The sequence below is a fragment of the Xiphophorus couchianus genome, chromosome 10 (genome assembly GCF_001444195.1).
Source record: "Xiphophorus couchianus chromosome 10, X_couchianus-1.0, whole genome shotgun sequence".
Lineage (NCBI taxonomy): Eukaryota > Metazoa > Chordata > Actinopteri > Cyprinodontiformes > Poeciliidae > Xiphophorus > Xiphophorus couchianus.
In genome coordinates this window covers 5,309,538-5,335,289 of record NC_040237.1, presented here as the reverse complement: position 1 = coordinate 5,335,289, position 25,752 = coordinate 5,309,538, and the positions used below count along the sequence as shown (strand labels likewise).

General features: G+C 38.6%; 1 protein-coding gene across 29 annotated transcripts in view; it reads left to right on the top strand.

Moving 5' to 3' along the window:
- Nucleotides 1-20,051, top strand: part of LOC114152148 (calcium/calmodulin-dependent protein kinase type II subunit gamma) — a 58,882-nt gene extending 38,831 nt beyond the window's left edge. For 4 of the 29 annotated variants that reach the window (XM_028029905.1, XM_028029910.1, XM_028029909.1 and 1 more), the window contains 10 exons: nucleotides 90-130; nucleotides 2,011-2,094; nucleotides 6,193-6,237; nucleotides 6,349-6,403; nucleotides 6,575-6,655; nucleotides 9,375-9,515; nucleotides 14,133-14,208; nucleotides 15,660-15,754; nucleotides 15,933-16,169; nucleotides 17,563-20,051. In XM_028029905.1, coding sequence (XP_027885706.1) covers nucleotides 90-130; nucleotides 2,011-2,094; nucleotides 6,193-6,237; nucleotides 6,349-6,403; nucleotides 6,575-6,655; nucleotides 9,375-9,515; nucleotides 14,133-14,208; nucleotides 15,660-15,754; nucleotides 15,933-16,165 — 851 coding nt within the window. In that variant the 3' untranslated portion in view covers nucleotides 16,166-16,169; nucleotides 17,563-20,051. Of the gene's footprint in view, nucleotides 1-89; nucleotides 131-2,010; nucleotides 2,095-6,192; nucleotides 6,238-6,348; nucleotides 6,404-6,469; nucleotides 6,476-6,574; nucleotides 6,656-9,374; nucleotides 9,516-14,132; nucleotides 14,209-15,659; nucleotides 15,755-15,932; nucleotides 16,170-17,562 lie in introns of all 29 variants that reach the window. The other 25 variants (XM_028029920.1, XM_028029913.1, XM_028029919.1 and 22 more) reach the window with 16 other exon arrangements.
- Nucleotides 20,052-25,752: the final 5,701 nt, after the last annotated feature.

Sequence of the window (25,752 nt, the reverse complement as noted above, 5' to 3'; positions counted from 1 at the left end):
GCTAAAAACTGGGTGGATATTATCTTCTCAAATGAAACTTTTTAACTGTTTTTTCCCCCTTCCCTTTTCCATCCTCTGTATTTTCACAGCATGCAAAAGTTTACTCAACAAGAAGTCGGATTCTGCCAAGGTGAGCTCGTCCGTAATGCCCGTCTGGTCTCCTGTGTCCTTTCTGTCTCAGTTCTACCTACTGTTATTCTACTGTGTTCAAACTTAGTATACAACATAAGATCAGACATTTACTGGCTAAGTTGTTTTTAGCAAGGTGATAATAACCAAGCAGGATCTCTTGCTAATCACGCACCAGCAACAATTCAGCACTGGAACAGATTAACCAATGTTCGGATTTAAAGCAAACCATCAAAGCTCAATTATTTTTTGTAGTCAAACAAAAACAAAGTAACTTGACATGATTGGCTTTAACATGTTTCTGAATCTATATATCAGTAACTTTACTTTGAAAACAAAGTAAAGTTATGACATATCTCAAACTGTGCTTTAAAGGTTTTGTTATGTAGGATAATCCAGGTTAGACCTTTTATACATTTTGAAATAAGTTGAGCTCATTCAGAAACCAAAAAATAATTGTAACCATTTTCCACACGACCAAATCAAAAGCCAACTTCAGCCTTGTTGATTTGTGATTTGTAGAACTGTACCAATACAACCAGCTCACAAAGTGAGATTAAATGCAAAATAAGCCAAGACTTGAGCAAGATTTTAGAAAAAGATGCAGAAGTCTCCCATTCCCTTTTTAAAGAATTTATTCAGTATAGAATAGTTCAGTTTATGCTTGACTTGTTAATATTGTAGTATTTTGCCATTTGGAACATCTTAAGAGTTAAACATTTTTGCATTTTGTTTTTGTTTTTTTGTTTTTTGTTTTGTTTTTTATGGGGCGGGGGTTGTCCAAAAAAAAGCAAAGGTTTCATAAATCTCAAGCTGTTTTATAGAATCTTTTTTTCTTTGTTGAATTACCCAGCTCAGGGTTTATCAGACTGAATGTTTTAGATTTTAAACAAGAGATGATGTAAAACAATCCAGTCTCATTAAAATCCATGTAATGGCCCTTTAAATCGTTGGCGATTGGAAGGTTTGACATGGAAGCTACTTTAGCATCGTTAGCGGCTAAGAGTTAGGCAAGTATTCTTTCAGTTCTTGTAAATAATTTGGACCAGGGTTCCCAGCATGTTGCCCAACAATCTAAAAAAAAAAAAGGTGAAGGCTTCTTCAATACCTTTGTAGCTGAGCACCTTTAGCCAACTGTTCAAGAACTACTTCCTTTTTCCCTTCAAAATAAGAGTCTTGAACATGGATGCAGAGTGCTAAGTTTAAAGCACTTGCCTTTATATCCAGGCTCATTTTAATAGCTTAGATTTATTTCAGCAATCGGAATCACTTTCTTACATTAACTGGGTCGATGGATTTCACTTTGAGAAATATCAAAGTGAAATTTTGACTTTATTTTGCAGTCAAACTTTGTTGTAAATGCAAAAAACAACTATCTACAAAAGTTTAGTTATGAAGCACTGATTTTGTATTTCCTCCTGAAATTTGACTTATTTCCTGTTTTTCCTCTTTCGTCATGTTTAGACCCTAAATTTCTCGTACTCCCATCCACAAGCTTTTCAGTTTCCTAGTTCTGCTTTGTTTTTCCCAGTTCTTGATCCAAAGCTTTTATTCTTTTACCTTAAGCCAGCTTCAGTCAACCTCCTTTCTGAGCAGTCTCCCATCTCCTGCTGCCCTCCCTGTCTATATTTTTTCCCCCTGGGGTTTTCTGTGTGTAGTTAAGTGGCACAAGCATGGAGAGTTAGTGAGGCAGTAAAAAGGATGATCTAGAGGCCATTCTGTGGCACTCACCCCTCTCATTTATCCTGTTAGCTCTCAACAGCCTGGAGCTCGGAAAAACATTAGCCCCCTTTCCCGAAAAAGGCGTTTTAATTCAAATGCATCTGTGTGTATTTGTGTAGCTTTTGTGTTTCACTTTGAGTGTTTGCGTTCTCGTCCCAGCCTTCTACCAACAACAGTAAGAACAGTATAGTGAGCGCCATCAATGCCCTGAAAGACACCAACATGGCAGCCAACGCCCAGATGGTACAGTAGGCCGCCGCAGTGCCAGTTCCCACCTCTCCCCTCCCTCCTCCACCTCCAAGTTGTTGCATAGTTGCCCGATTTATTTTTCTTGCCTCATCCTCCATCATCATGCTTGTCATCCTTCATCAACATTCCAGACGTTGCTTTGTATCACCCCAGCAGTGCCAACTTGAAGCCAAATAACCTCCCAAAGGTGCACAAGTGTTACTGAGATCAATGTGCATTAAAGACCTTTGGGAATCCTTCAAAATTACAAAATCATTACTTTAAATCTCAGGCAGCGCAAGTGCACCCGTTTAGTTTTACACACAGTAAATTAGAATATCATTGAAGAGTTGGTTTCTTTCACTTACTTCAATTTAAGGAGTGAAACTTGTTTACTTTTATATTTCAAGTGTTTATTTTTGTTAATTTAAATGATTGTAATTTAGTCAGACGAGACCACAATATTAGCTTATCAGAAAATTTAAATATTCAGTTTTTAATATAGCGCCAATTCACAATAAATGTCATCTCAAGGCACTTTATAAAAAATAATTTCAATTCAAATTTATCCTAAAACAGTATCAGACAGTACAGTATGCTCAATAAATTATTGAAAGTAGTTTAGAAAGTTTCTAAGGAAACCCAGTGGATTGCTTTTTATATTACATAGGGATATACAAAATATTTGTTAGCAGTCACTGACATTCTCAACAAGGATGACAAGCCACAAAAGTTTATTTCTATATAAACTGGCTCCTACCGCAATGAATCCAAGCATATTAATGGAAAGCTGAGTTGAAGGAAAAAGTGTCTGGACTGCAAAGCCTAGAGTAGATTTACAAGATGATTGTGGCATTTATTGTGATATAAATAAAAGGGAGTGGCTAAAAACTATTCAAAACGCCTTTTTAATAGATTGTGAAGCTGAAGTAAGGGCTTCTCCACACGCAGACGTATCCAGGATGGGCAAGAACTGTAACTTTTATTGTGTTAAATTATTCCTGAGGCAGAAAACTTACCTGGGCTAAGATGACAAACGACTGGGCAGTAACTCGGTGACCCAAAGTCGTCTTTTCAGGGGAAAGTAAGTAATACATTTCATTTAGAAATAAAGGAAAAGTGGAGGAGAACTGAATCAACGTTCCTGTAGGTCCAGCATGAAGTTTCTTCAGTCAGCGATGCTTTGAGTTGCCATGTTGGCGTTAAAAGGCCATCGCAAAAGATGCATAATATTGGAAAGTTGAGTGATAGGAAAAACTCATCTGATGTTGTTGAGAGGAAGATGAGAGATGACAGACGAATTCAGTAAGTATTTTGTGAAAGGGGCTTTATTTAAATCTTGAGTGTAAATACTGTACAATATTCTTAAACTGAATTCAAAATTCAAATTAATACACAAAACAAGATGGCCGCCTTGAGCAGGGTGATGTCACTTTGAACCATGGTGAAAAAAAATCCAGATTTTCAAAAAATGTTAATTTAATCTTCAAAATCCACATTTCTATATTAAAATCCTTTTTATAGATTTTATGTTAAACTAAATATTTTTACATAAAATAAGTTATGAATGAGTTTCACTTTTTGAATCGAATTAATGAAATAAACCAGCTTATCAATCATATTTTACTTTCCCGGTTGCATCTGTGTATAAAAGCATGGGCTTGTTGGTTGGACTATAAACCGCTCACATCATGCAGCTAGCAGTTGAAGCATCAGACAGGTTTTTTTATTCTCTTGTTTTTCCAGACCCTGTATATAAACTTTAACATCCCAAACCTAGCTAGATAAGCTTTTGGCCTTTTTACCATTTCAACCATCTTTTCCAACATCTTTCTTTTTGCTCTGAACTTCTTTAGCGAATGTTTCCTCACTTTAACCTGCTTGCTTTCCTTCATTAACATTCTTACTGACATGCTGGTTCTACTGCCTTCATCATGCTCTTGTAGCATGCAGTGAATGGTGTGTTGCAGTGCCGTGGTTTGGATTAGGTAGTTTGTTTCAAAGGTGCTTCACAACTGGTGCAACAGGACCCCAAGTTGGATTATACGTATGCAATTTACACTTCTACATTTCAAATGTATTCAGGTTTGCAGCCTAAAATTGTTAGATTTGTTTCTGTAGCTAAAGGAGATGCAGTCTTTGACTTGAGTCAAGCCAAAGTGGTGCAAGTGGTTATGATTTTTAATTTTTTATTTGAAGGAGATTTAATGAATCAGAATTCTACCAAGGAATTTATGGAAACCCAACAGTGCTGGAAGCGCTTATCAGAAAAACTAAAAAGCTGCCAGCATTCAGAGAGATTGTTACAATTGTTCACTTACATTTATGTCACCAGTAATCCGTGTTTTGTTGTGTAAAACATAGTGAATGGAAGCAGCAAAAAGTCTGTTGTTTTTTCTAAAAACACAGTCTGGTTTTTATTTGAGGATTGATCTGCGCTGCAATAATGTCACAAAATGTTGTTTTGAAGACAGTCTAGACTTTTTGTCTCTAGATAATTCTCTAACATCATGTTGTTTGACCCTAAAACATTTATTCAGGCTAATGTTACACATGTTGTGGTTGAAACAAATGTCAAATTACTGTCAGAAATCAGCTGAAGTCAAACACCCCTGCCTTCATGTGGCTCAGGCACATGGAAAACATGTTTTAACAGGAGGGTGGTGTTAATCAGTGTTTCCCAACCGAGGTCCTCAAGGCACACTGCCCTGCATGTTTTAGGTATTTCCTTGCTTCAGTCCAGCTGATTTCAATTGATGACTGATTAACAGGCGTTTGTTGAACTGCAATCAGTTGAATCAGGCACATTAAAGCAGGGAAACCTCTAAAGCATGCAGGGCAGTGTGCCTTGAGGACCAGGGTTGGTAAACACTGGTGTTAATAATTTAAGTGATGCCTAGTTGTATTGAAAAGGGGCTAATAGAGATAAAATGGAGTAAAATTACATTTTCTAACCTGAGAAGCTTCTCATGTCCTCATAAACCACTGGGGTTTCCTGAACGGTATGGTTGCTATCTCTGTTGACACTAACTCATCATCTTGGTATGAACTTTGCCGTTGGTCCTTCCCCATAACCAAAGATTTTTTTTTATAATGTAGAGATTTAAAACTCTTTTCTACAAGAGCCAGATTTCAGTTTACGCTTACAATGCAAGACTCCTGTTTCTGTGTAAAGGATCTTTTTGATCCGAGATGGACTTAAGGTTTTATCACAATATTTTGTGGTACCGTTACGATCATGATAAAAGTGAGTTTATCGCTCTTTGTGTTTCTGTGACTGTATGGAAGAGCAATCATAGCCCCTCAAACACAAACACTGCTCTTGATAAACAATGCCCGTTAATGTTACACCTCTTTAGGACACTGCTTGCATAATAAAGTGTGATTTGTGGGACTAAACTGCACTCAGCAACTGCATTTAATCATATATCTCAGTTTATTTGATAGTAATATTGAACAATCAGTGGAGAAAATAGTAAAAAAATAATTCTGACAAGTCAGCAACAACAATCACAACGTTTTTGGGATTTTAAACATCATTAATGGGAATTAAATAAAAATTCTTATGAAGAAAAATTAGCACCATAAATGATAAACGATATGATAAATACCCACCTCCAGTAACAAGTCTTTCCATACCTCTTTTTTTTTTTACGATAATAGCAGATGTCCTGTTGCTGATCGAATGCTTCAAATTTAAATTGTATATCTCACCAGCTTCTTGTTCTCATTGGAAATTATTTCCAAATCATTCTGTTTATTTTTGTGGAACCTGTGGCTGGTTGGACGCTCGAACCAAAAGTCATCGCTGCCTCGACCCGCAGAGGTGAGGCTGTGACGACCTCAGTTGGCGAGTCAGGGGTGTAACGGAGATGCTTTTGTGAAAGTGGCTCACAAGTCTACAGCATAAGGATAAAATGTACATATATATATTTGGCAGTGGATTCAGATATCTGTAATTTTACCAACCTAAACCGTCTTTCACTCTAAAATGCCCTGTGGACTGTGGAGGTGTTGTGGAGGTAAAATAGTTGGGGCCGGTTCAAACCCAGTTGAGACGCACCATTTCAGAGCAAAAATATGTCAGACTGACTGTTTTGTTCTGCTCTACAGGAATCTCAGAGCACAGTGGTGCACAACCCTCCTGATGGAGTCAAGGTAATATTTTTGTTGTGTTGGGTGGGAACACGGCGCCGCCCTGGTTGACTCGCTCTCGGATCTTTCCTTCGTTGGTTTCAGTGTCTGTCTGTTCCTCTTCTTGGTCCTCAGGGATCAACAGAGAGCAACGCCACAAACGATGAGGAGGAAATGAAAGGTAGGAAAGGTACTCAAGTGTTTTATTCCCTTTTCCCTGTTTTCATTCACTGTCTCTTTCTTTCTCCCTTTTTAGTGAAGTGTGTGTATTTGACTGTAGTGATCGGCAAGTGTGTTGCGGTCCTAAGTGTGCCTGTCGTATGTGTGTGTTTGTAATTATTGTGTGTTTGGCTACATCTAGCGGACAGTTCGGCGCTGAGTCAGAGCAGCGCTGCTGAGGAGATGCCCCCTCTTCTGCCCTCACCTCAAAGCTCACCTGCCAGTAAGTTTATCTATGGCAAAGAGAAGCTATGGTTGCCCCCTGACCCCCCTGCAAGGACCTGACACCTATTCCTCCCACTCCCACCTCGGTTTCTTGTAGCACTGGCAATGACGTCTTCCATGTTTGAGCTCTGCTCACACTCCGATCTACCAAGCCTTACTTTTTTATAGGGTTCCCACTGGTTTTTAGACGTTTCTCTTTCTGGACTTAATCAGATTCTGATGTCAAAGTATTTAATATTTTAGTTTATTGCAACTTGGATTTTTCCCCCCCCCCACTGCTATTACCTTTTCTTTCTGTAAAACAGGAAAACCTCAGCTTCCTTTTCCTTGCATACATGCAGTGAAGTTGTCTTAAATAATGTATTAATATTAAAGGACTCCTGTTTTAAATCTACATTTTACACATTTTTGTCCTCCAGTTTGGATCTCAACTGTTTCTAAAATCAGCCCAAGTGCTTAAAAAAACACCCACCCTATTTTTTGGTGTCTGTAAAATGAGCAATTTCAAAAACTTCCCGATTGTAAAGTCACAGTCGATGGGCACAGCGCTGTTACCAAGCAACCCCAGCCAAAGCCAGCCCATCACCTAGCAACCCAAGCGAAATCCCAGCATGTTTGGTCAGCTGGTTTTTCCACTGTATGAGCTGTACAATGGCTGCTGGGGAAAAAAAGTTTTGTTGTTGACTTACCATCTAGAAACCAGTTGATGCATTCTTGTTGGTTGTGTGGGAGGCTCTACTTCTGCTTTTCAAACATACATAGTTGTACAATTGCAGCCAATTTTACATGCAAGTGGAAACGTTGAGTTGGGGGCGTGGCCAGCAGAAACTTATTTGGATTTAAAATAACCAGAGGCCATAAAGCAGCTCATTCTGAAAGGGGCTGAAAATAGGCAGAACTGGCCAGATTAAAATCTCATCTAAGAATGATTTTGTGCAAAAAAAAAAAGTAATGAACATGTTTTGTATAGCCCACAGACCTGTCGTAACATGTTCAAGGTCACCTTTAGCAAAAAAGCATTTTTTGTGTATATGTGTGTTTTTCTCTCTTAGAAACTTTTCTTCCTAAAAATTATTCTTGAGTAGCTGGTCTATCAAAATACAAAGTAGCATGCCATCTTTCTAGATTTTAGTATGTTTAAATTTGGCTGAGCTGAATACATTTTTTTATTTGAAAAAGTTGAACTACACCATGTAAGAAAACTGATTTTCAGACGGAAGAAAATAAAATACATGTTACATGTATTTTAATTTATACAAAATCCTTAGTGCGATATATATTGATGATTATGACTTACAGCTCTTGAAAACCCAGTTTATTTAATCAGAAAATTGAAATAAGACGAATAAAAATGGATTCATAATGTTTAAATGTCAGTCTAATGAAAAGCAGGTTCACTTACTGGACAGTAAACGCATTCAGTACTTGGTCAGGGCTCCTTTTGCATGAATTACTGCATCACTACAGCGTGGCCCTGCTACTTTTTGCTCTGATGTCTAAATTTCTTGGGAGACGACTGATCCGACTTGGTGGACTAAGACCAGTAGATGCCTGAAGCTCTTAAATGGTCTTTGCTCACAATTCCTTCAAGGCTCCAGTTATCCCTGTTGCCTACGTACCTTTTTCACTATCTTCTTTTTTCCTTACACTCAACTTTCCAATAAACTGCTTGAATGCATCCGTCTGAACAGGCAGCTTCTTTTGCATCAACCTTTTTGTGGCCTGCCCTCTTTGTGGAGGGTGTCAGTGGTTGTCCGCTGGGCAGCTCTAATCCAAGTTGAAATAAACTTGTTCATTTCGAAGAGTTCCCCATTTAAAACGCTTTAGTTTTTGTCATTAAAGCATTTCTGTTATTGAAAACTATCAAAGAGCAGGGCTACCTTCACTATTTTAAAGCAAAGGTAATGCACCAACTTTAAGAAAAGTCCAAAAATTTTTGTATATCTCTAGTTTTTGGCCATTGTGGGAACCTTGAAGTGTGTGTGTTTGTGTGTGTGTGTGTGTGTTTCCTGGTGACCACTGTCCTCCTGTCGTCCGGTGGAGGTCCAGCTTACCTTGTAGCTGAGCGTCCCAAACCGGCCTCCCGGCCCACTGCCCATCTGACTCTCCTGGAACCCTGCACAGCAGAGCATCATGTTTCTCTTTGTGCTCACATAGTCTCCCCTCTGTTCTCATTTACATGTTTTGCTCCGTTAATATTCTAAGATCCCTCCTCTTAATGTTCCCTCCTCTCTGCTCTGAATCTTTCCTTACATTTTTCTGTAGTGCTCTTCTTTCTGCTGATGAACGAACACCCAAATGTTTTCCTTGCTATTACTCCTCAGTTGTATTTTCCATTTCTGCCTTCTTACTATAACATGCCGACTCCCTTTAGGCATAGCTGAAGCTAATAACAAGCAATGGCTTCGATCTCTTGTGCATTTGATGCTACCGCTTATCAGATACGAACATTGAGTAGTCACAAACATCACAATTATTGCTGTATGGACCCTGCTGCCTGCCATCATCTCTTTCTCATGTTACCCATCTGAATGTCTCTCATCAACTTAAGTTGGAGCTTTACTTCCTACCAGTTCTATTGTAAACCAGCCTTACATCCACCTTTCCCCCTCAGTTTTTTATTTTTATTTTACTGCATGAAGTGTGTGCGCACGTTGCTTTTCATTTTCCCTGCTGTCCATCGACATGTATGTTTCACCATCCATTGTGTGTTTCAGTTCCACCGCATGATGTAAAGCGCATGGCATGGAACAGCACGGGCAACAGCTCCTGCCCGGACTCAGACCAATCACAGTCCTCCATCCCCTCCGCTCCACTAGGGGGCAGCACTGTCGCTACTAAAAGCAACATTAAGCTGAGTAAGAGCACCTCTCTCTAACTGCCTAACCCAGCTACACCTGCCTTCTGTTCTCAGTAGCTGCTTCCTCTCTGAAGTGCGGTAGTGAAGTGTTGACACCCCCTGGTATCATGTTCTTTTGCTTTGTTTTTCTTTGTTGTATTTTGACTTGGAATTATTGGATTTCTGTTTCTTTAATCAGCCCCCCGGCCCCCAAACTATAAAAACAAAGAATATATACAGCGTCACCAGAAATTATTCATATCCTTGCATTTGTTCTAAGACTGCAAATAATGATTATTTTAGTAATCTGCCTTTTTTTAGTCTATGTCAGGGTGCTCAATACGTCGATTGCGGAAGGTTTTAAGTCGATCTCAGCAGTAGGTGACAAACTGAACGCCGCCAAGAGCCTGAAACCAGTGCGTGCTCTTCTGACACGCTTATCAAAATATTAAAAGATCCAAAACATTTGAAACTTTATTAAAGAATTTAAAAAATCAACAAATGTGTTCAAATTATTGACCTCAGTAATTATTGTTTCAACAAGGTGTTGCGCAATTCAGTGCGTTTCAGTTCAATTAACAAAAAAAAACACCGACTGACTAGCAGAGCAACAGTTTAAATTAGCTAATCTACCACCGCTGTGTTCATGAGTGCGCTTATTAATAATTGCGAAATAAATATGCACCAAGGTAATACACCAAGGGCATTACCTTGGTGCATTACCTTCTGAATGATGTGTTTTTAACGTAATCTCTGCTCGAGTTGCGGGACGCAGGCAGTTGCCATGGCAACGGGTGTGCTTAAATGACAAAGAGAGACGGAGAGTAAAAAGGTACGAGTGGTTTTGAGTCAATCACCTGTTCACGTTTTATCTTTGTTTACATTTGCTGTGGCGCATTACAGCCGCTGTAAACGTTCAGTAAACGAGAAACTTGGACTAATTACCTCGTTAGTCTGTGAGTATGTCATTCACAATAAACACCAAAAGGGACAAATATATTTCAATAAGTAACAAACAAATGGCTTCTACTGAGATAATTATGTGAAATTAAATTGTCTATTATTTAGTAATATTAGTTTGGTGCTCTCTGGCAACTTGCCTTGAGCTCAGAGTCTGAAATGCTTTTGCTCCATCAAACATGCTATTTATTTTTGTCTCTTATTTAGTGGGAATATTGATGATGAAACTTTCTCCAAAATGACAAGGTTTTTAAACCTTTGCAGCCCCACTGTTGAAAATGAGAAGCTGACATTCACAAATGACGTTGAAATAAAATCCAGTCCAACATTTGAGAAACTGTTGGAGGAAAAAATATCCCAACTTCACAAGATGTGGCTTTAACCTAACAAGCTCTGTGGTTCTTCCTATCAGTCTGAAATTTCTCATATTGAGGTCATCAAACCAAAGTTCAGAACTACCATAACCAAGTAATTCCTGCTGACCTCAGGTTTGCAACCAGTTTCTGAAACCAGTAACCTCCTCCCAGTCTCAGAATCTCACTGAGGAAGAAACTGCATTAGGTTTTCTATCACTTTGATATTTCTGCTATAACTGATGGATATTTGCATATAAAATAAGTCAATAGAGTTTCATTTAACATTTTTATATCTTCATGTTATGAGGTAGATATCTGGCTGGTAACAGAAAAAGTAGATCTTGGTCTTACAAAGTTTGGGCACCCCTGGTCTATGTATTCTAGTTAACAATTAATCCATCACTAACTTAATCATTTCAGCACTAATTTGTTTTCCAGCTATTTTTTAAAGGGTAGGATAGATCGGGGAGACGGACAGATAGATTAGGGTTTCGTCTGCAGTAATGCTCCGCTTCGGTCTCTTGTGGCAAACCAAAAAGCAAAACTCTCCATTTATGGTCCAACTCCCACCTGTGGTCGTGGGACATGTGTCATAGCTTTCTCCTTGGGGTGGCTGGACTCAACCTTAGAGATGGGGTGAGGAAATCTGTTTTAGGTGAAAGCTTAAAGTAGAGCCTCTGCTTCTCCATATCGAAAGAGTCTGTTAAGATGGCTCAGGCATCTGATCAGGATACCTCCCGCTGGGCGCCTCCTTTTGGAGATTTTCTGGGCACATCCAACTAAGATGAGACCCAAGGGAAGACCCAGAACTTGCTGGAGGGGATGTATATCTCTTCTGGCCTGGGAATGCCTTCGGACCCCCTAGAATGAGCTTGAGGATGTTGAGGGGTTCCCTGTTGCCCCAGCAACCCGATTTGGGTTAAGAGAAAGATAATGGATGGATTTAAATCTACACAAAATGTAATTGTGAAAACATGTTTTAGACTTTCTTTCTAAATCTCCAAAGAAACGTAAACATTCAAAACAATAAACAAGTGTTCACTCCCTTTGATAGTGTAAGCTCAGGTACTTCCTGTTTCTCCGGACTACTCTTCAGTTGCTACTGCAACTTGTCTGAAGTCCACTTGCGGTAATTTCAGTTGATTGAAAAGACCTTGGAGTGAAAACCAAGGTTTTTAGTCCAAGGTATATGGTCTCTATATAGGAAGGCAGTCAAGAATACATTTTTGTAACTGTGTAAGCTATTTACAATTAGGCTAATAAAATAATTTACAACTTGCCACCAACTCAGATAACCTCTCTTCGCCCAGCACAACTCCCACACGCAGCGGCTTCTGTTGTCAGAGGTTTTATTTTTAGCACATCGTCACTTTACCTCACACTGAATCCCATTCAATCCGCTGTATTTTTAATTTGTGAAGGCTTAGTTTATCACTTACCTTGATGAACTCATCAAGGCAGGTGCATCTAGGCCTATAATTGTGACCAAACTAGAAAGAAATTATTGTATTTTATTTGTCCTATTCTAGTACCCTTATTGCTCACCATGTATGTTTGTCTTATTTAGAGGGACTCCACATATCTCATTGAGAGATGATGATCTTGCCGTGAACCATGAACCAATTGCTTTAACATTGCTAGTAACTAATGTGCAACGTTTGGGCCACTTTATAGATTCGCCTGGATTTAATCCTTATGGGTCATGAAGATGCACCTCTATGGTAAAGTGGACACATGAGCATTGTAGAGGACTTTTATTTTGCAGAAACGCACCTTAAATGTTTTCAAATCAGGAGAAAAATGTTTTGACTGTTGAAACCGTAGTAGAAACCTTTAGTCTGAATGGCGAGCTTAGTCTCTGGGGCAGGAGGACATACGTGAAGAGGCACTGCTTGTCATGTGGATAACGCCATGTCAGCTGTGAAGCATGTTGATGGCAGAATCATGCTGAGGGGATGTTTTTCTACTTGCATTTCAACATGGTTTTTAGGGATTTTCGGAGGAAGGATTCCAATCCAGAGTTAAAGTCTGGAGCTTGCTTTCATTATTTTCCAGGTATAAATAATTTGGGGGGCAGGGAAAGATCAAACTTTTGTCGAAGTGTTTGGTTTCCTCCACTTTTTCTTCTTCCATTTTGTAAAGGATACAAATCTAATACTGGTAATTAATACAGTGGAATTCAGTTGACTTTTATTTTCATGGGTTGTCTTGATTTTAGCATTGAACCCATCAGTATTATTGCTTTTTTGAGTCATTAACTCAATGCACACTCATTTCACAAACAGGAATCTGTTACTGCTGTTTTTGAACTCTTGTGCTGAAATACCTGACATGTCTTTGTTCCACTGCATTTTTTCCATATGTGGGAAATAAACCACTTGCTTCTGCCAAAGTCCTTTGGTATTTAATGCATTTCTCTTCTAACAGCTGTTTCCATTAGCTCTCACTAGCAAACGCGCACGATATGAAAAAGGTTTGCTAAGCAAATAGCAGTAGTTACTGAGGGCAAATTTAGTTGCGTAAAAAAATTGTTCTTGGTTGTTTTGAAACTGGCTCCGCCGCGAGAATTCGTGGAATTTACGAGCATAAATCCTGCTCGTAAAATTGTTTTTATGGATAAATACAACCGTACATGTGTATTCTTTCATTCTTATTTGTGAAATGTAATGCTATGTATAACGGTTCAGCACATCAGCCCCGGCTCCAGACGAGTTTAACAGGGAGGGGGGGGCAAAATCAATCTGCGTAGCTGAACATGGACAACACCAGTAGCCTGACCACATACATTTACCTCCGATCTCTCCACTCTACCACATCCAAGATGGCGTCAACGTATGATTCAGCGCTCAATGAGGCGTCTACGTATTTATGTCTATGCTAATGCTAACTAGGCGCTTACTTGCCGTTACTAGCTAGCTAGCTAGCTAGCTTCTTTGCGTCTGTCGGGTCATCATGGGTAAGTTCAAGTTTATCGGTGGTTGACTGGACGCGCTGTTCCGTCGTTCCTTCTGATATTTTTGGATGTCGGATTCAAAAACGCTTCGTTGGAGCTCGGAATCAAAGCGGCCGATCTGACCCTGGGGCTGGGCCGGTCCTTTCAGCTGAGGCGTTTACAGGCAGAAATGTGGCAGCGTGTGCTCCCACCAGAGTGTCGCACTGAAGGCGAGAGATTGAGCAGATTGCCATAATGTGGTCAAGCTGCAGAGAAGAAGCTGCTGCTTTTGGTGTGACGGGTGTTAGGATGAAGTTAAACATCACTAATTCTCCATGTGGCTTTTAATCATCCTCCACCTATTTCCTGTTTGTTCTCCTTTCTGCAGCCCGTAAACAGGAAATCATCAAGATAACGGAGCAGCTGATTGAAGCGATCAATAATGGAGATTTTGAAGCCTACACGTGAGTGCTGCAGTTTCTTCAAGCTATGGGAAATACTTTCCCTACTGCAAATACTTTTGTTGACTAAATGTGCAAAGTAACAGCTGTTTGTAATAAATAAGATGGCTTTGAAAGTGATTTCTTGAAAAATTAGACTTTTCTGGGGGATTTTTATCTTAGCTCTTCCTTCTTGACTAACATCTTGAACACTAAAACTGTTTTGTTTTTATGTCCTGCTGAAATCATAGTGTTCTAATCGGCAAAGACTTCCAGTTAACATTTTGTTTATTTTCTGCCACTCCCTTTACCACGTCCTATCAAATTTCTATTAACTGTTGTTAAAAAAAAAGTGTGATGGCTGTAGTGTCATGATGATTTTGTTTAGTTGTACTAATGTTTGGTTTTTAGATTAAAAACCAAACATTAGTAGACTTTGATGTTTAGTTGGGAAGAGCTGGGCAATGTGGCTGAAAAACATATCACAATATTAGTATAAAAAATTACGAATTAGTTTTATATAATTATATAATACTGCCAAACTGGCGGTGTGATCTTTCTCATTTTATCCAGTTTTCACTCCAAGCTGTTATTTATTTTTATGCACTTATGAGGCACAGTGGCAAAACCTGAAACTGCTGCTGCGCCAGCAATTTAGCAGGTTGTTGCTAAGTAACCGGAGAGTGAGTGAGTGAGTTGCTAGACAACCAACGAGTGAGTGAGTTGATGCTACAAACCTTAGTTTAGCAGCTGACCGTGAGAGATTGACCAGCTAAGGTCTTTCCTCTGCCTACATTTCCTAGAATGCTGTGTGGTTCTAGATCAGAGTTCAGTGAAATTATTGAATATTCTGTCGGACATGTTATCTGTTGATAACTGATCACGTGTCTATCATGATGTATATTGTTACTGATTCCCTGTTACTGATTCTGGGACTGATCAAAGCAGTCCCAGAGCATCACTGAGCCGCTGCTGTGCTTCACTGTAGACAAGAAGTCTCTCTCCTCCAGACATGCTGCTGCTAAATCTCCCTGAATAATTTTGGCTTTGATTTGTTGCTGCAAGAAAACAGAATACCAAACCCTCTTTTGTCTTATTTATATAGTTTTGAGCAAATCCGTGCCACTTGATTAAAATTCTGTGCTTTTCAGTAATTATTGCTGCACATCTTGCAGTTTAAGTATGAAGTACCTGTTGAGTTTTTGACCTCCTGCATAATGAGGTGTGTTTTTACAAAGATTTTTATTCACAAGAGAGAGTGAATCCTTTTGACTGCAGTGAGACTTGGTGTTGAATTTATTTAAAATCCTTCATCTTTCATTACTGATCCTGTGTAATCAGTTTATTCCAAACAGCCAAACTATTTAGATTTTTGCACTTAAAGCTAATTTTCGGTGCGTGTCGCGTATTTTTAATTGTAGCTGTTGTCTTTGTTTTCTGTCTTTGTTATTCGACCTTTGACCTTTTTTCTTTAGAAGGATTTGTGATCCTGGACTCACCTCTTTTGAACCCGAAGCTTTGGGAAACCTGGTGGAAGGCATGGACTTCCACAAGTTTTACTTTGAAAACTGTGAGTGTCTTCCAGACTTGCAGAATGTATACATTATTATTTTCCTGTAGATTACATTTTGCTTCTAAAAATATTTAGTTTATTCCCAGCAAGTGATGTGAAGTTCAGGTTTTGATCAGCCAAAGTCGTGAATCATGTCCTGTAAAACCATCGTCACATTTGTGTTTTATCTGTCCAGTGCTGAGTAAGAACAACAAGCCCGTGCACACCACCCTGCTGAACCCCCACGTCCACCTCATCGGCGAGGACGCCGCCTGCATCGCCTACATCCGGCTCACGCAGTTCGTGGACTCCACGGGCCGCCCTCGTTCCAGCCAATCAGAGGAGACCCGGGTGTGGCACCGCCGTGACGGAAAGTGGCTCAACGTTCACTTCCACTGCTCAGGAGCACCGGCTGCACCACTACAGTGATCAGGTACAAACTGTGCAGTTTAGATGAAGTTTGGCTTAAAATTTATACATTATTGAAATTGGGATTTTTTTAATTTATTTTTTTGTTAGATTAGTGTTTTGTTCTTGGATCAGTGAGGTGTGCAGACTTTGTGAGAGAGAGACATTTCAAAACATAAAATTTCGTTTTGTTCTAGTTTACCTTGTTCCTGCTGTAGGAAGCTTAATACTATGACTAGATGTAATAAATGGGGTTGCAACGATTTATGAGCCAGCCGATCCATTGGTGCCGATTTCTTTAATTTTGGAAGATCTGTGATCGGCCGATTTTTACATGTGAAGCTGATTTTATCCACCGATGTTATCAACTTCGGCAAAGGTCTAAAAATCAACCACTGTGCTTTTTTTTTCTCCCATGATAAAGGTTTGACTGACAAACTGGCCAACCAGGTCATGTTTGCACATTTGCAGTTAACAATAGTTACCCCATTGTTGCCAATTCAGCAGCTTTCTTGATATATTGAGCAACATTTCACTTTAAAAAAAAATGGTATCGGCCAAAATCGGAATTGGTAAGTTAGGCTTTTTAAAAGATGAGTAGTCGATGATCGGCCAGAAAACTGCAATTGGTCAGCCCCTAGTAATAAATTATCTAAATAGTGAATTGAAACACTATTACCTTAAAGTGCTTGAATTTTACTGTGTGAAAAACGTACAAACCATATTAGACTTCTACAAGATTTGTGAACATGCTTGCAGTTACCATAATTTGCTTCACTCAGTATAGTGGTGCTCAAAGTGGGTCCTGGACGGCCGACATCCTGCGGGTTTTAGTTCTCTCCCTGGTTTAACGCACCTGGATCAAATGAAGACTCATTAAAGGCCTAAGAAGAACATTGACATGCTGAAGAGGTTGTTACTACAACCAGGGAGAGAACCAACACATGCAGGATGCCGGCCCTCCAGGACCGACTCTGGGCACCCTGGTTTAGATCATTGTTATTGTTATTAATGTTTATAATGCATTTTTTGGTAACACTTTATTTAAAGTGATATGACACAGTCATAAATATGACATAACACCTGTCATGAACATGGAGGTTTTAAGAATGTTTATGAAGTGTCATTCTGTAAATTATGACTGTAATTCTGCAAATTTTTAAAGTTACTATTGAAAGGAAAATTGCATTAAAAGTCCATTAAAAGTGCTAACTTTGCATTATTTGGTAAATAATGACTTTTAAAGCAACTTTGCATTAGAAGTGTCATTATTTACCGAATGACACTTCCATGACGGTCATAAACATTCATTAAAACTCCTTCATGTTCATCATGCCGGTGTTATCCACAACCCTTCAAATAAAGTTTTACCTTTTTGTTTTCATCTGACCGCTAAACGCTCTGCCTCTCTTCCTCAGCGGTCCTGAGGCTCCGGTCCTCTGGAGCGCGTTTATTGGGGGGCAGTTTATTTCAGCGAGCGTGTTTTCAGAGGCACGTCCTCTGCGTGGATTGGATAGTGCCAGGAAGCCCGGCCGGGCCAGAACGCATCCCTCTCCACGTCACCAACCAACCCCGACCCTCCTTTGACCTGCTGGGGGCCGGCTGAACACGAGAACCCCGCCTCCCCGAGCCCGACCCCCTCCATGAGATGATGATGCATGCATCTGGCGCCTGACTGGAGGGTGCATCTTTGCCCTCTTGTCCCTCCCCTGGCAGCCATCTTTTTTCTGCCTGCGCGAGATGACATGTCCCTGGGGAGGAGAGGATATACAGTTGAACTTGTGACAGTTTATGAGTATGAGTTATGAATATACTGTGTAAATTTATGGCTAGATGTACCAGAAACCACCAAAACCCAACCAAGCATTTATCTTTATCTGGGGAAAACAAAAGGGAGGAGCGGAGGGGGAGTGCTTAGATTTTGTACCCATTTAGGGATTACCAGGTTGGAAGTGTTGTCCTCGCTACCTGGGTGTTGACATGAAGGGAAATCTTTCCTCAACTGAATTAAAGAGGGAAAGAAAAGAGAAAAAATAAAACAATCAAGTTCACTCTGGGAACTTGACGACAAGAGAAACTTGATATCAAAAACACAAAGCACCAAAGTGTAGAACTTTAGTGGAGGCTTTTTACGTGTTTGTGTTTTCGTTCGTGTTCTTGTTTTTTCCGACGGATCGGAAGTCGTCGTTGTTTGTGGGATCGGGAAACGTTAGCGGAGGGGGGCGTCTGAACTAAAGTCGACGTGTTTCGTTGTGTTTTTTAGCGTCCTGATCCATTTGTGTTCTCGTGAACAACAGGAGCCATTATCCGTGTTTTTCCTTTTTTTTTTTTCCTTCGCTCTGACTGACTATAGTCAAGGCTCCTTTTAAAAAAAAAAAAAAAAAAGCAGCTGAGAACTTTTTGCTCTTTTTTTTTTTCCAGTAAAGATTTTATCGTGCGCATTGGAAACTAGCTGCGTTTCGTCGTGTCTACATACAGTTGAGGGAGGAAGAGGAGCAGGAGGCCCGTACCATGAAAAGCCGCCACCTGCGTTTTGCATGTTTGCTCGCTGCCTCTCTCTCATTAACCTCTTTTAACCCGTTACTCTGCTTTCTGCAAGGGCCTGGTTTGTTTATAATCACTGTGTAAATACAGTGTATGTATAGGTATATGTAGAAAAGTGTAATATATGTACATGTATCTAAGAGACACTCATCCTGTGCATTTAGGGGAATGGACCCCCTTCCCTCTATAACTCCGCTCTAGTTTAGGTGAAGCTTGTTCCTCTATTCGTAGCTCTCAACCCTGAAATATTTGAGGTATTGATTGCTCTAAAGTAAACAAATTGAAGCTCTCCTGTAGGCGCTCCCATGGCCGTACGACTGTTTATGAAGAAAGGGAATAAAAACAAATGCCAAGATGGAAGTAATCCCCCTCTCTCTTTCTCAGCAACACTCCAAGAACTATTTTTAAAGATACTAGTGTCCTTAACTCCTGGTCCCACGATGCTGTGAGCCGTCTTTTCATATCATATGCACCCACGCACTCCGGGCGGTGTGTTTTTAGGCTTTGTAACATATCTGCACCGCTGCTGTGACCGGCGCCGCCCTCGTCGTGCTGCTTTAGGTGTCCTCCCTCCTGATATCTCCATTTGACAGATTGACTGACCCCTGACCTCTCCCCTCTGCTCTTGAAACCGATTCTTTGTTCCTTTCTCTGTTGTTTCCGTGTTACTGGTTTTAAGTTTTTATTATTATTATTATTATATTATTATTATTACTAATGTTGCTGTTGTCGATTGGTTGTTTTGCCAATCTGCCAAGCTGGAGTTCTGCACTCTCCCTCACAAACATGTAGAGAAAAAAACAAAAGGGAAGAGGAAGTGAAGACAACAAAAACGTCTTGAGGGATATTGATCGGGACTTAATTATTTATCAGTGTAATCAACCCTCAGTGGTTTTACATGGCGCCTGCTGGGAGACGTGCGGGTTGCGACGCCTAGTTATTTGCATGTTTCAGTTACACATTTCTATCACAAAATATGGATGGAGCTAGTGTCAATATATGATATTTGCATCTTTTGAAATTCCATCCACCCAGAATGTTGAACAAGTGATATGAAAATATAAAACAAGATTTAAAAAAAAAAAGGATAAAAAAAAAAAAGTTTCAGGCGCCGTAGCTTGGTATGAGGCCCTCGATGTTTTCCCCGCGTTGTAATGATATATTATTGGGCTGCGCTTCTGGCTGGATTTATATTTTTCTTGCTTTGTTTTATTTTGCATGATCACAATGTACAATGAAATACAACCATAAATTGCCGACTATCAAAGTGTTTGTCTGAGTGTTAGTTGGTCTACATCATAGCTTTGTTATTCTTCAAACTTGGATCTTGGAAGTATTTAATAAAAATACTATTTCAGCACTGCTTCGCCTCAGCCGAGTTGTTCATTTCTTCTGTTCTGCATCATTCCCGACTTCCTCTTGGTCCGATCCTCCTGCAGAAAATGGTTTTCAAATCATCAGTGTTTCAATTTTGATCGAAGGTTTTGAACCCAGTTTTACTTGACACGCGTTTAATTTTAACGTCGTAAGATGCATTACTGCTGCTTCAAATCAAATTACAAAATATAATGTTTACATTTTTAAATTAAAATGCATTAATTTCATTAAGCATGTTTATTCCTGCTAATAATTATGGCTTACAGATAAGAGAAAAGGGAACAATCTGAGATTTTTAAAGTGCGAGCAAGTTTGATGGAAAATTAAGTGGAAGGAAAACAATTTCCGGCCCAAACACTAGAAATGCTATGGGTTATTGCAAAGAGGATGATGAGCTGAAATTGAAACAACTGAGCCACTGTACAGACTGAAGTAGTGGGCAGAACTGGGTTAAATGCAAACCACTAATTCAAATTGACGACCAGCCACCAACTCACTGCAAATATTTTTATGGTTTCCTGGTAAGTTAAACTTTGTTTTGTTTGGGAATCACATTAGAAACTGTCCAATATGTTTTAAATAAATGGCTACAAAAAGTTTTGGTTGATATTAGAAAATCTTGGGAGCAGATTTAGAAGATTTATTTGATTGAAAATCTGAGGTTCTGCATAAAAATGGCCGAACATCTGACTGATCGGCTGCTTCTTGTCCAAAGGAGCTGGACTTCTTCAAGATTCTGTCCAAGAACTCTGCTGGAAATAAAGACTAAAGATTCAGGTTTGGTTCTGGTTTGTTTTCCAAAATGATGGGAATAAACAAAAAATCAACAATGACTTTTTTTATTGGAATTTTATTTCTCACAAATTTATAAGTGTTTCAAATAAGATCTGAAAGGGATGGCGTCCCCTTTACTCTGGGACCCCTGAGTAAAATTCAGTATAACCTTAAATTATTCATTAAAAACAAACTTTTTTTTTTATTTAATCTAAAAATAAATCCAGTTATGGAGAGGTTATAAAATTTAGTGTGTATAATTATTAGAAAAGTAGTATTTTTACAGCGCTCTAATTTAAAATGTTAAACCTCAAACATGAATATTTAAGTAAAAGTCAGGTTTTGTTTTTAGAAGAATAAAATTATGTGCATAATAATTAGGCAACTGTTATTCTGCTGACTAATTACTCAGGTTGATGAACTAAACACACATTTTCCTGTATAAATTTTTATCCCTAAGTGGGAATTAAAAACAACTTTAGATCTGTTAATCAACTTTTTGTGCTTCCCACATTTTCTCACAAGTTCTCAGGTGGGTTCAGGTGAGGTGAGGGATCAAAGGTTTTTCAATTTAAACGACTTTCCTGACTCAACTTGGATGAATGTAATGGAGCATTGACCTGCAGAGAATGTTTTGGAAAGAAACAAACTTCTTCCTGTAACACTGTAATCTGTAAACTGGCAGTGAGTTTATTTTTGAGCCCAATAAAAGGCTTTACATACTATTAACTATTAACTATAGGGATGAATATTAATGCATGCCACACTTTTCAGATTGGATATGTAAAAAGAAAAAAAGTTCTGAAATTGTTCTTTCATTTCACAGGGTTGCGCCACAAAATCATATATATATATATATATATATATATATATATATAATGATATAATAATATAAAGATATAAAAGCTGCATATATATACACTGCTCAAAAAAATAAAGGGAACACTTAAACAGGTGTTTAACACTTAAAGTGTTCCCTTTATTTTTTTTAGCAGTATATATATATATATATATATATATATATATATGCAGTTTTTGTTGAAGTTTCATACGTTTTTTATTGACAGAAATTGATTTGGAAACATGTTATTTAGCCTGATTTTGTTATTTTTTGTTCTGTGAATTATTGTCATTTCTGTCCTTAAAATAAAAACATTTTCACTTGGCTCCATATTTTTGGTCCATCTGATGATGTAATTTTAAAATACTGATAATTTCATCAGTTACTCAGTACTTGAGTATAATTTTTGCCAAATACTTTTTTTGCTACAATTTACTTTTACTTGAGCAAAATATGTCAAAGTAGTTTTACTTTTACTTTTACTTGTGTACAATTTGTGAGTACCTTTCCCACCTACATGGGAGAAATGTCTTGTAAGTGAAATAATCTGCCAGTGAAACTATTAGTTTTTTAATCAATATTAAGGAATTATTCACATAAAACAAGTCAAATCTTGCTGAAACCTTTCTTCTAAGTTAGTTTTGTTTTATTTCAAGTGTAATGAGACATTTACAGTAAAAACTAGACCACAAATGCTTAGTAAGACTTTGTGTTTTTGCAGTGAGGTACTTCCAGATTTTCCGGACGCCGCCCCGTCTCCCCCTCTCCGCCCTCAGGCGTTCTCGTTTCGGCTGCAGTGATCACAGCGAAGCGTTTGAAAAGTGTTTCTGCTGGCCTTGGTGACGGTCCGAGTTATTTTCAGATTTTTCTGTGCGTGTGCGTCTCTGGGATGTAGGACAGCTCCCCTGGTTCTTCTGCTTTCTGTATGAGTAATGAGCAGAGCTCAGCAGCTGGTTAACACTGACACACACACACACACACACAGAGAGACTTCATGAAAGACGCAGAAAGGAGAAACCTCGTGGGGGGATTTGTCCTGGTAGCTATCGCTGACCTCCGACTCTTCAGTGTCAAAGAAATTAGGAGGGAAGCCAGACTGAATCGCCTGAATCTAAATTACTTTTGACCTTCAAAGGTCTTCCAGAAAATTTCCCCATCATTATAAAGATGCTCCCCGCTAATATCTGCACTCTTTCACAAAGTTTCTTTTCATTGTAAACCTTATTGACAAATCCTTTTTCCTCTTCCTTTCTGAAACAAAGCAAGGTTTCCTTATTGTGCAGCCACTGAGTTGCAGTGCTTTATCTTTCAAATTAAACTCCCCAGAGTGAACTGTACTGCTGTATGTGCAATTATTCTGGCTTTAAAAAGAAGCTAAACCATTTTTAAGTGCAATCAAAAACTTTATTTTATTGGGATTTCATGTAATAGACCAACACAGCAGACTGTGGATATGGAGGAAACTTTATACGTTTGATAAAAGGGTTTTAGCAAGCTGTAAACTGATAAGTGCGGCATGCTTTTGCATTCAGCTCTCAGGAGTCAGTACTCTGTATTGCAGTGAAGCTGAATGTCATTTGGAGTAAGACTAAAGAACAGTCCTTGGAAAAACTTCAAATCATGACAGATTTTCAGTGGTATTATTCTTGCTCTCCTGCAACAGAGGCATGTAATGTTTTTATTACTTTAGAATAACTGCAGAGCTTTACTGAAGTCCAGTCACAGACTTGTGTAGTAAATAATTACATGTAACTTTTTAGAAAGAAAATACCTTTAGGAGTATTTTTAGGATGCTATACTTTTGTAATTTTACTTAAGTAGTTTTATTATGAGGTATCACTGGTCTGGAGAAAGATTTCTACGTACTCTACCAGGTGTGAGCGTGAAAACTAAACCTGTTTTAGTCAAAGCGTTCACCAGGAACAGACACATACCTGCAGTTTTGTTCGTTTCGTAAGTCTTATAATGAAACGTGTCAATTTTCCAAATCAAATTTTCCAGTTCATGTGGAAAAAGTTTTTATTTTTTATTTTTGAAAAGTAAACAAATTTGCTAGAAAAAAGAATTCTACAAAAAACTTGCAAATTTCTGATGTCAAAAAGTCAAAAATTTTTCAAACTCAAACAAAAACTTTGAGTTTGAAAGGTTGAAAATTTGTTAGGGGGAAAAAAAAGAAAGTTCTGAGTTTCAGAAGTCAAACATTTTCGATGTTTGAACATTTTCTGAGTTTCAAAAATTGAACATGATCAACCTTTCTAGTTTATAGAAAATTTCTGAGACAAATCTCAGAATTTCTGAGTTATTTGTCAGAAATAGCCTTCTTCATTCTACCTAATGGCCCCATACGGCGTCGTGAAACAGATCCGTTCAGACTGCCGTGAAAACGTTGAAGACGGATCGCATCTGGGGAATTCGCCTGCAGCTGGACTCGGTTTCTCCTCCCTTACAGGTGAAGCTTTTATTGACCCAGGCAGTGAACCCAGTGACCCCTGGGAAAAGTGCAGAGCGAGGGCTTCTGTGATAATTGGGGTGAGCTCTACACCATGCTGTCGCCTCCACATCTGGAAAGTTCCCATCTTCTCTGAAGTTTGGAGCGCCATGAATCCGTCCCGATGCTCATTGTTCATGTGTGGAAAGCTGCAGCGAGAGCAAATCTCAGGAGGAAACTGGTGCCAGCCAGCCAGCGCGAACTGCTGCAGTTTCTAGCATCTTCACTGCAGTGCAAAGATTTCTTCCTCAAGAGCAAAAATGACGCCCTCAGGTCTCAATTTTCAACTTTAATTGACCCATTTTAATAAAATAAGTTGACTTCAGAAGGTAATAGACATAAAAGAGCTTGATAATAAACGTTCACACGACACCGTTACAATGAATTTAAGAAAGTCCAGTGAGTTTTTTTTCTTTCCACTTTATGTCTTTAATAGTTTTTACTGCAAATATCTTCGTACACCTGAAATAAGACAAAACTAACATTTTCAAGTAACATTTAAGCAAAATGGCGGAGCTTGTTTTAAGTAAATAATTCCTTAATATTAATCTAAAGAGTACTAGTTTCACTTGTAGCAAAACATTTTTCCTTGTTATAATTGAAATAATGCCAGTGGAACTAATACTTTTTAAAAAAATCAATATTAAATCTTCTATTTCTGAAAAGTTACTTGATAGTTTTGTCTTATTTCATGTGTACTAAATTATTTGCATTAAATGTAGAAAAAAAATACACGACAATGCAATTTTTTTTTCATACAATTTTGTGTCTTTGCAGTGTAAGGCTTATCTTTACATCAATAAAATACTCAGAATGTAATTAAATGTAGTGAAAATCTCCAGGAGCTAATTAATAATTATAATGAGGTATTATACTAATCATACTGTCTATTTACTAATGAGTTACAAAGAAACAAAACAAGTCAGGAATAAACTATAACTATCTACAAACTACAGCTAAATCTAAAAGGTGTCATTTTATGAATAAATCTGTTCACCGTAAGAATATTTAAGTTGCAGAAATTAAGCAATAAATAGCTAAATGTATTGAAGATGTTAAATGTTTCATTGATTCACAAGTAAGTACTTTTCCTTCCCTGTACTTTATGAACCAGGTGTTTCTCACCTGGTGATTCGTGGCCACATTCGGTCGCTGAAGCAGTTCTTCAAACAAGAGGCGTTACATAAAACCACATCATTACTTCCTGGAAATTATGTCAGCTTTCATTTAGTTTTTTTAATCTCTGTGAGGCACGTGTGACCTTTTCCTGTTATTACCTCGGATACAGAAGCGTATTGAATAAGATAGATTAAGCAGGATTAACTGTGTCGCGTTAAGATCAAACTGCAAACTCCACGTTGGAGACGCTCCGGTTTATTTTCTGAGCAGGAAAATGCTGCACTTTCTGCTTCACAGAAACAGATCCTGACCCGGAGGTGTGAACACTTACAGAACCCTGAGAGCTAAACATGACTCAGCAGTTCATCAGCTCCTTCCTGTAAATCTGACCCAGTTTCACGTGGCTGCTCTACATCCGATTTTAAACATTGACTTTAAAAATGTAGCTATAAAAATATTCATTTG